The sequence below is a fragment of the Megalops cyprinoides genome, chromosome 22 (genome assembly GCF_013368585.1).
Source record: "Megalops cyprinoides isolate fMegCyp1 chromosome 22, fMegCyp1.pri, whole genome shotgun sequence".
Lineage (NCBI taxonomy): Eukaryota > Metazoa > Chordata > Actinopteri > Elopiformes > Megalopidae > Megalops > Megalops cyprinoides.
The window spans coordinates 8,696,028-8,706,312 of record NC_050604.1 but is presented as its reverse complement, the minus strand read 5'-3'; the positions used below and the strand labels follow the sequence as shown (position 1 = coordinate 8,706,312).

Here is a 10,285-nt window from a genome sequence, read left to right as displayed (position 1 = left end):
CTGCCGGGGGTTTCCTTCGCATGCTTTTAAGGGTCCCTGAAACAATTCTGATTAGCACTGTTTTCCCCCTCTATCTTCTCGTGTCGTTTTTAATTTAAAACCAGGATGAAGAGCGGGTTTAAACTCTTTCCATATGAGGGCTGGAGATCGCCCCCGGCGACGGTCGTGCTGGGGGTCCAGCTGCCTCGGTTACCTCTGCGCCCTCCTCCCCAGCGTGTAAACCCGGCGACATCTGAACCGTGCCCGCTGCAGCCGATGGAACCAGCATGTCTTTGTTTGGAGATATTAATTCCCGGCTATTTGGGCCTCTCCTCACCAACACGGAGTGTGTGTGTGTGTGTGTGTGTGTGTGTGTGTGTTGGGGGGGGGGGGGGGTGCTGGCTGGGTGGAAGGAGGTTGGGGGGGGTTTTGGGGCGGCTGGTAAAGGGGCGGGGGGGGGACTACGGATCGAGTTGAACAATATACAACGGACGAGAATGCAAATAAACTTTAGCCTGCGCTGCCTCGCTAAGCAGCCAGCCGCCCACTTGCCGGACTCCCTCGACTCTCGGCGCTGACGGAGGACCGGCACTGGCGTTCTCCGCCGTTCCTTAAAAATTAAGCCAGACCCAAAGAAGGAGAGCGAGTGAGAGGGGGAGAGAGAGGGAGAGAGAGAGAGAGAGAGAGAGAGAGAGAGAGAGAGAGAGAGAGAGAGAGAAGAGAGCTGATCCCTGCCATTATAGCAAGCGAGGTTGGAGTCACTGGTAGTGCATGAGCTTTTTTTTTTCCCATGATGCAATCTGATAAGGATTGGCCTGCGTGTGGCACAGCATGCCGCGGCTGACGATTAGGTGTCTTATCTTCCGTTGAGCTGAGCGTCTGATGAGGGCTGCTGACTGAGTAATGGCTGGGAAGGTGGGAGACGGCTCCGTCAAATGGCAGCTATGCTATGACATGTCAGCCAGGACCTGGTGGATGGTAAGTTGGCTTAAGCTTTTTTTGTCCCTTTTTTTTTTTTTTTTTTTTTTTTTTTTTGGGGAGGGGGGGTGGGAGATGTGAGCCAGGCGGGGAGTGTGTGTGTATGGGGGGGGGGGGGGGGGCTAACTCCACCTTCAATGTTGTGAATACACTTGTGGTGAAGTTCAAGGGCAACCGCTTTGGAGTTTCGCGTGAAACTTGGTGGCACTCTGTCTTTTTGTCTGTTATTATTGCAACCATTATTATTATTAATAATAAAATGAAAGGGCAGACAATCGGATCTCCTTTCCTGGCATTACAAAGGGACATTTGTCTCTCTGCCAGTGGAACAGAGACACTCCATGCTGTGAGGTGGGATGCTTGGTGTCACTTTGTCTTGAACAGAAAAATGCTAATTTTACAGTGACACCCCCCCTCTCCCACACCACCCTCCTCCCCCCCAGTTCTCAAACTTGGCATGTTTGTGTTTATTCAGAGGCTAGCGGTTGCTGAAAAGGGGTGTGTGGAGAGGGTCGTACTGTATGTGTGTGTGTTTGTGGGGGAGAGGTGCCACCGCAACCCTGTGTTTTTGGGCTAGCCGTGGCGATGAAGGTGCCGAACGTGTGGCGGGAGCGGTGCCCGCCGAGCTGGATGCTGTCAGCGGCCGACGGCTCCATGAGGATACGGCGACAGCCTGTTGCTGCCTCCCATTCGGCATGCGTCTGTCCGCCGCTCTGTCTTTTGCATGCGCACACACACACACACACACACACACACACACACACACGCACACAAACAGAAACACACACACACTGCCCTCCCCTGCAATGGTGGGTACAGTAACGCAGTAAGCTATGCACTTGCTGATGAGTATAGTGCTTGACATGTGTAAGTGCGGCTAATGAGGCTGCAGATATTTAAGCTGTCAAGCATGTTTTCAATAATCAGCCCCCCCCCCCCCCCCCCCCAAACGAACGCATGCATACACACACATACACACACACGCACAGACACCCCCCCAACACACACACACTCAAACACCCCCCCCCAAAACACACATACACACATACACACACAATGTACATACACACAGACCCCCCCCACATACCCCCTGCAACAGTTGGGTGTTATTTTTTAAATAGAGAACTTTACCTTCCACACAAACGGTTCCCCTCGGCCTTGCTGCCTCTAAACTTCTCGCGAGTGCGCAGGGGTGCCCGGGACCGTCTCGCACTGTGTCCCGTCCCGTCTGTGGTGCAGTCAATAGCCTCTTGTTTTACCCCTACGCCTCATCCCGAATGAGAGACGTCTGCTGGTGGATATTCCGTTATGAATATTAATTCCCATCTCAGGTCGTTGAGTCTGGCAGGGTGGGTGGAGGGGGGGGCAGAGGGGGTTATTTTTTTGTCTCCGTCCGTCTTCGTCGGCTTGTTGGTCGGCATAATTATTGCGATTACTGCCCCGACTTGGTGCTCACAGTAAGCCCGGTGCTCAGACAATGGGCACTTTATTCCTGAAGCAGTCGTGGGGATACAAGGTCCCCCCGTCCAAAGACTGAGGAGCTAGCTCTCGCCTGCCTGCTGTCCGTCGCGCACAAACATTGCTTTTCCGTTCTTTAAACGTCGAGCTGCGTCCACCCCTGAGCCTGCCAGACTGTGCTTGAGCATTCTCTCGCAGGACTTGGACTTGTGTAAACAACCTTTTTTGCATTTTCAGTATCTCATCATAGAGATCTTAGAACGCCTGTTTTTTTTTTTAAACCAGCATTTGAGGTTCCATGTTTGAGTCTCAAGTTTTTGTTCAGAGAGCAAGAGAGGATAGAATTTGCTTGTCGGTTTTCCTTCATGCTATTCTCATTTCAGTGATGAATATAGGCTAGCTGGTGGGCTTCTGAGATTAGAAAGAAGCATTTTGTCTCTGTAAAGATGAAGCGAATTGACAGGTTGTGTTTGAAACTCATACATATTGTTGGACCCTGTGCAGGTAAGCCGCATGGCAGTTTAATGTGGAACCATGCAATGTATTGTGTAATAGAATGCAAAGCATTCTTAGTCTGTGTTTGGTGTGAGGTTGAGCACAAGTGTTTATTAACGCCAAGAGCGGGAGTGAAACCACAAGTTATGTGTCATGGGCATAGCATCATATATTCACATTTACTTCATTTTGTTGTGAGAGATTTAAATATTTTTTTGTTGCATTGTATCTGTAATTTTATTAATAAAATGTAATAAATGTTAAGAACAGCTGTCATTAAGAATGTCTGACAACAAAAAAGTGATTTTGCAACAAAGAAAACATCAAGCGAATCACAATAAAATAATAATTACTCATAATATTAGTAGTGGTGATAGTAGTGATAGTAGTACATGATAATATTTTTAACATTTTAGCATCTGGTAACATATATTTGTTGTAAAGAATTAAGCAGAGATTATTTCAGAGTAGCAATGAACAGGAAAATGGAGGATGCAGGCTCAATCTCTTGTGAGATGCCAAATCTTTTGATCCATAATACAGAAAAGAAAAAAAGTTTTGATAATCAACAGTAAGAACTGGACAAGTGAAAAGGAAACTACATCCATTTCTATAAATTCATACAGAATTATTATCACAGAAAAGAGCTTGGAGAAGTGAAAAGAAGATTGCATCCTTTTCTATTAATTAATACAGAATTATTAATACAGAAAGCAGCTTGAGTTATTATTTTATTGACTACAACTACAATTAATTAAATTGTTGAAAAATAACATTTTTATATTGAAATAATTTTTTTTTTCTGAAATGTAATATTTTTACATTGAGACATCATCATAAGGGAACCTATATTTTGACAGGCTGTGGCCTGGATTCAGTCAATATTTGAACCAACTCTGACTGCCAAACATGAGTTTTTTCAGTGAAATCATATTTATTTAATTCATTTTGGTGTTTGTTGAATTCACCAGACTTTGTTTTTGAAGGGTGAATGAACATTTGTATTAAACTGTGAGTCAAAGTTAAGGGCAAATGTCGACTAAATCTGGCCCTATACCCAGGAAGGGATCAGAAAGGATTACTGTCCAGAAATGTCATGAGGTTTTTGGAGTGAACACATGTCCAAGTACTTACATTGCAATTCTGGGGCTCTGAAAATTACTTTACATAATTTTATTTTTAATACCCATTTACACATTCTGCATATTTGTCATAAATGAAATTTACATTTGCACATTTCAGTGAATGCATATTTACATTTTACACATTTGTTACACCTTTAAATTTTACACATTTTGCACATCAAAAAATTCCTCTGCAGTTTATTTATTTATTTATTTTTGGTATTTGATTTTTACACAATTATACACAACACTGATTACACACTGTAATGAGTATTTTTTTTTTTGCATTCTGTACACATGTTCCTCAGGACGACATCACAGAGAGTGAGGCCCTGACAGCGCTCCAGGCACTTTCTGCGGTTAATGAGCGCAAACGTTGTAATAGCACTGACAAGCTGAAGATGGTCAGCATGATGCACGACGCTCTGTCCTTTACGTGTCATTAGAGTCAGAGAGCTACTGCTGATGAGTGGAAGAGAGGAGAAGTAACACTTCCAGACCAGGCGGGGAAAGCCTTTCAACTGTGTGACGAGGTACTTTTTGGGAAGAGAAGAAGTAGAAGAGAAGTAGAAAACCTCCCATTCCCGAGAATTACAAACCTCCCATTCCCGACTACTGCGGTTTGAGGCACATATATACAGAGAGACAAAGAGATTTTTTTGTTAAATTTGTTTTGATGTGACACTAAACAGAATCCATTTTAAGGAGGCGCAAAACAGAAGCATACAAGACAGTGACAGAATCCCTGACAGACCTACATCCTCTCACACCAGGAGAAGGACAATATTGCCTTTCTTAATTAAAAAGTACAGATAGCCCTTGTCCTCCTTTTCCCCATCCATAGTGACAGAGGTCATTGAGCTGTCGTGTGCTGATACACAGCTAACTTCCAGGTTTATGGCTTACCTCTATTCTCTCTGTTGGGTTTGGAGGAGGTCAATGTTTGGAAATTGGTCATCGAGCTCTTCGAGTTTGTCTTCCGTCCGCATGTGGGGGTGTCTTCCATGTAATGGGAAGTGCATCTCTGTCACATCCTGTCCCCTCTCAGTGTGTTCTTGGTGACAATGACTCTTTCTGGACAGGTTCTACTCAATGAGCCTATTTCAGGCCAGGGTCTTCTGACAGCAAAGCAATATTCAGCTGGGGTGTCGTCTCTTTTTATGGCTTTTATGGATTATCGTTTTTGGTTTCGGTTTCATTTCCCCAGTGTTCCAGATAAGAGGTGTTTGATTGTCTCTTAACATTGTGTACAATGACTCGTGGCTGTTTAACGGTTCTGGTCTGAGACTGGTGTCTGTCAGCTGTTAGCGGGTTAGTAATCCTCAGTACCAGCTGTCAGAGGGGACTTTTTCGAAGGTTTAACTCTTTGGTTTATGGCGCTTTAAACTGTAATGTGTCTTGGAAGTGTGATTTAGTACATATCCAATGTTGTTGTCCTTTCTTTTGGGCAGACAGTACAGATCTCTGTCATCTAGATGTTTCTGAAGATCATTACTATTGTCTTTTTAGGGTTTACTGCCAAGTCCTGTTCTGACAATATTGCCTTTACCATAGGTTCTGCTGCGCCCCATGTTCTGTGGCTGACAGCAGATCCAAACAATCTGCATAAAGCTGATGAGATCATTAGGGTTCAATGCGGGTTGAGTAACTGCAGACTTTTTTGTTGCATTAAATTTCATAATTTCACCCTTTTAACCAGGCCTATCTGTGATTGAGCTGAGGGACATTTTTGATTGTTTCTCCATTACAGTAACTGCATGATGATCATGCAGTCAGCACACAGACTCTAATTTCAATTGGCAACTAAAATTCAGGAAGTGGGTGCCCTCAGACATAAATATGAACTGCACCTGTTTTCCCTGAGTGAGTTGCACTGGTTTATCAACTCAAACTTCCTTTTGCAATGTTAATTTTTATAATATTTATATATTTATATTTTCATGACGATAATATTAATAATAATAATAATTTGTTAACATTTTCTGTAGTAGTAGTGATGTACAATCAATCTGCAAATTCCTTCTGTAGCCTCCATTAAAGTGGCAAATAGAATAGTTGATCTGTTGTTTTAGGGGCAAAAACCAGTTCTCTATTATCTGTGGTGATTGCAGTCATTTTTCAAATGCATTGTCTGTGTTCAGCAGAGCATACAAAGCCTCATGTAGGGTTTATTTCTGTGATCTTGGGATATCAGCATATTATGTTCTCGGGATTTTTTTTCTTAGAAGTGGTCATCTCAAAGACATGGTGTCAAACCGGTGTGCATTTATAGAATGCGTACAGAACAGCATGTTTGTATGGTACTTTCCCATTGGTCTTTGGGCTCTCGGCCACATGTTCTCAGAACAGTACATTGACCTCGATTGTCGGTGGTGCACTCAGGCTGAACTTGGGTGACCTTATGGGAGCAGGGTCGCGCAGAGGCGGTCGCGGATGTCACAATGACCCATTGTGACGGGGACCGGGAGAGGGCAGAGTGGTTCAGCGGCAGCGGAGAGGTCACTCCAGGCCAGGCCCGGGACGTCCCGCGGCGTGAGGCCCCCTTCCGTGCGCACAATGGGGTCAAAGTAAACTGGGGACGTGCACGCTGAAAGGGAACAAATTGAATTAGCCGAAACATTAGCCTCCCCGCTCGGGCGGCTAGCCCTGCTCGGCGTATTAAGGTGGCGGGGGTTGTGCTTGTTTGGGGTGGGCTAAGACCGAATCAATGCCCACCTTTAGTGTTTGAGAGGGGTTTTTTTTCCCTCTGTCCCAGTTTGAGTCGCAGGAGTACAGCTGCGAAGCTAATGTCAGTTTGTTTACAGACCCCCTGGCAATCTGGTCCTCAGGCAACGCCACACAGGCCGTAATCAATTCGGGTCATAGATTAGCATAATGCTAAATGATCACGAATAACATTAGCATTAAGAAAGGAAGCAATTTGTGTTTGTGTGTGCGGGCGTGCGCGTGTGTGGGTTTGTGTGTGCGTGAGTGGGGGTGATTAAAGGTTCCAGAATGTGAGGGATGGTGGGCAGGCTGTGGTCGTAACATGCCCGGGTGACAAATCTGGGGATCATCAGAGCGGGAGTGTTTCTCAGATGTTGCGAACATGTCAGCGTCGCCCCTCAAGTGTAACCAGCTGCCAATTAGCAATGGAGTGAAACCGCAGAGAGTGGCATGATATTGATTAAAAAACCCAACAGTCCTGGAAAACTCTGTATTCATTGTACCGTACAATAAAAGTATAATGAATCTGCTTCTTCCGCTTTGGCCTCCTTTGCCGAGGCAGTAAGCATGATGAAATTGATTTTTGTGCCCCCCTCCTATAATTTTAATTCAACCAATCACACTGTGTCATGTGGTCTGACATGCCAGGAGAAAATTAAATAATGAAAATTTAACAAATGAACGAAGTGATAAAACAAATGCAGAACTATATTTCCTGTGTGTCTGTTCAATATATAGGTGCATATTCATGACTGTGAATATTAAAGTTGATTTTGTCTGAACTCCATTTGCTGTAACACCATATACTTTTTAAAGTGTGAACCATTTTATATTACATTAAATATATACTTTTAAACTGAGTCTTCCAACTCCGCCAGGAGCTTGCGTGAATATGTTCTTTAGGCCTGATATAAGTTGTTATTTTTAATGTGTTCCAGGGGACCTTGCTTCCGGTATCACACTGATACGGAATTCCACTTGCCAAAAAAATGTCAGTTATTCTGCTGATGACCACAGGAACAGAAATAAAATGCGACCATAACTGGATGTGATAGCATAGTGTCTCAGAGCTTCTATTTGGGATAAGGACACTGTAAAATTACTTGCACTCTTAGAAGCAGAGGGAGGAATTTCTTGTGGACAATGAGGGATTGAGTGATAAAGATGAGGGTGAAGAATTTTGTGACAGTTCTGTTGGAAAGGTAGCTCTACTGAGCAAAATGTTATTGATTTATTGTGTACCTTTCAGCTTAAGACGGTGCAGAGTTTCCAAGTTATCAATTATAGTATCAAAAGTTTTACAACAGCAATGCTCACCAACCCGAGAAATTTGCATCTAACATAAATGAAAAATAATTTTGTTGCTTAGTTAATTTTGAAAAGGTTACAGAGTGTGGTATAATGTGAAACAGATTGAGAAACTAGGGCAAGTGTATGCTTAGACATGCTAAATATTTGCTTACGAAGTATAATTTTGAAAGGACATTTGTGTGTCCAGTTAATTTTGAAAAAATGTACTTTTATCACAACTTAAAACATTTAAATATACTATATTTATATCTATATCTATCTATCTATCTATCTATCTATATATGTATAGATAAGTACATTTTTGTGGGCAAACTGCTGTGGTAAACCATTGATGGTTCTTCAGAGAACTGCTGTAGATGCCGTTTCATATGGATGGCAAGTACTTCCTGGGCCGGAGTCACAAAGATTCTGTGTCAAACAGCCTTTCCATGGGGCATAGAAAGCTTCTGGACTCTTGAACTGGTTCTGGGGCACAGTGAGCCTCATTGTTTTCTGGGATTGCGGTAACCTTTGAGGGAGTGCGCTGAGAGCAAACAGGTGAGGACTTTCACAGGAGCTGGAGTAGGATGCTGTCACCAGGAGCTAATGTGTGTGGCCCAGGTGTGGATCATTGTGATGTCACAGGTCACAGGTCACAGACTGGATGACGCTATGGGTTTCCTGGGCTGTCTGTGAGTTTGTCATGTGGAATGTGATCAAGTTGACAGTTAATTCTGCCGGGTGGGGGACAAAAACAGTATAATTGTTTTAAATGGTCTAAACGAGGGTCTGTGGAAAATGACTGAGGAGAAGATGGGCAGTTAGAAAATCTTGATCCTTGTTGGGAGCGCAGTAACGTCACTGAGAGAGAGTTGTGGATTTGAACAGATTTGCGTTATTTTTCAAGAAAAGCATTAATGTTCCAGCTCATTATAGCTGTAACCTCATGTCAGTCCCCAAAATATTAATGATACCAAACAGTGATGTCCAGGAGAGACTACAAAACATTCTCAGACAAGCGTTGCTATCTATGTGTCTGCACAACTATTGCCCCATACATTTGACTATGTCTCTGAATAGTAATATTATATACATTCGAATCCTTTTGTTTAGCTGAGGCAATTATCCAATTGACACATTATGTATAGTCTCTATAAATTTGTACTACTAAAGATGTTTCCTGTTAAGTACCTTGCTTGTCCTGTCTTGGATTCAAACGTATGACCTCGCGGTAATTAACCGACCGCAGTTCTGAGCACAGCGCCTTTCTGCAGCCCCTCAGCTGAATCAACAGGCCCCGGGACCACCTGCGTCCCTTTGAGCTGGATTGCGCGGTCCCTTTTTAAAGGTTAGCAATGCAGAGGTGGGACACAGGCCTTCTTTGTGCCAGCCGGGCTAAGGAACAATTCCGCGTTTGTCCGCTAACCCGGGGCGCGTCACGGGGCGGGGGAAAGGGGGTTTAGGGTCCCGCGCAGCACGCACCTCCAAATCGACGGCAGGCTTCCCAGTACCCCCTCCGTCCAATTAGGGGAGAGACAGCGAACGCCGCCCCGGCTGCGTTGCAGGGCAGCTGCGCAGCCGTCCGGGCCCGTTTGTTCGTAAAATCTCTTAATGAGCGCAGAGTGTTTGGCCGCGGGTCTCATGTACTGTGTGCGGTCAGACCTCCTTGATTGTTTGTTTGTTGTCTTTGGGCGTGGCAGCCCACACATGGCCAAAAAGCGGGAAGAAAACGTAAGTAGCTGCTCCAAAAAGTGAGGCGTGCACACAAACTATCCCTTTCTTGCCCGCAACGCAACCCCCCACCACTTTATATTACTAGACGAGGTCGGGTCGAGATCTCGGAGCAGTGGCGCTAGCGTGGCCGATGACAGCATCGGCATGTGGGCGCGTGGTGTGATCCGATTGGCTGAGGCTGCTCCATCGTGGAGGATCTCCAAGCTGGTGTCCACGCCAGCGTCCAAATGCAAGGATGCTCTTGGGTTCATGCCATTGAGGGTTGACCTCTGCGCTTGCTGTGTCACACGGTCATGAATTTACACTTATGAGACTGTGTTTATTCATCTGACGCACACCCACGCCCCGAGCATCTGGCTCGGCTTATATGACACACAGCACCACCCTCTGTGGTTTGGCACCATGCTGTGGAGTGCAGTGACACAGCCCTACCTGCGAATCAAACTTAAGAACACTATCTTACAAGTCAAGGAACGTGAGTGGATTGAGATTTGATTAGATTGCGGATTAGATTGAGATTT

At 44.7% G+C, this 10,285-nt stretch overlaps 1 protein-coding gene across 2 annotated transcripts in view; it reads left to right on the top strand.

Annotated features, from left to right (window-relative positions):
- The first annotated feature begins 749 nt into the window (after positions 1-749).
- LOC118769850 (nuclear factor 1 B-type) overlaps positions 750-10,285 on the top strand; it is a 124,637-nt gene continuing 115,101 nt past the window's right edge. The window contains exon 1 of one of the 2 annotated variants that reach the window (XM_036517199.1): positions 750-957. In XM_036517199.1, coding sequence (XP_036373092.1) covers positions 883-957 — 75 coding nt within the window. In that variant the 5' untranslated portion in view covers positions 750-882. The remainder of the gene's footprint in view (positions 958-10,285) is intronic. The other variant, XM_036517200.1, reaches the window with a different exon arrangement.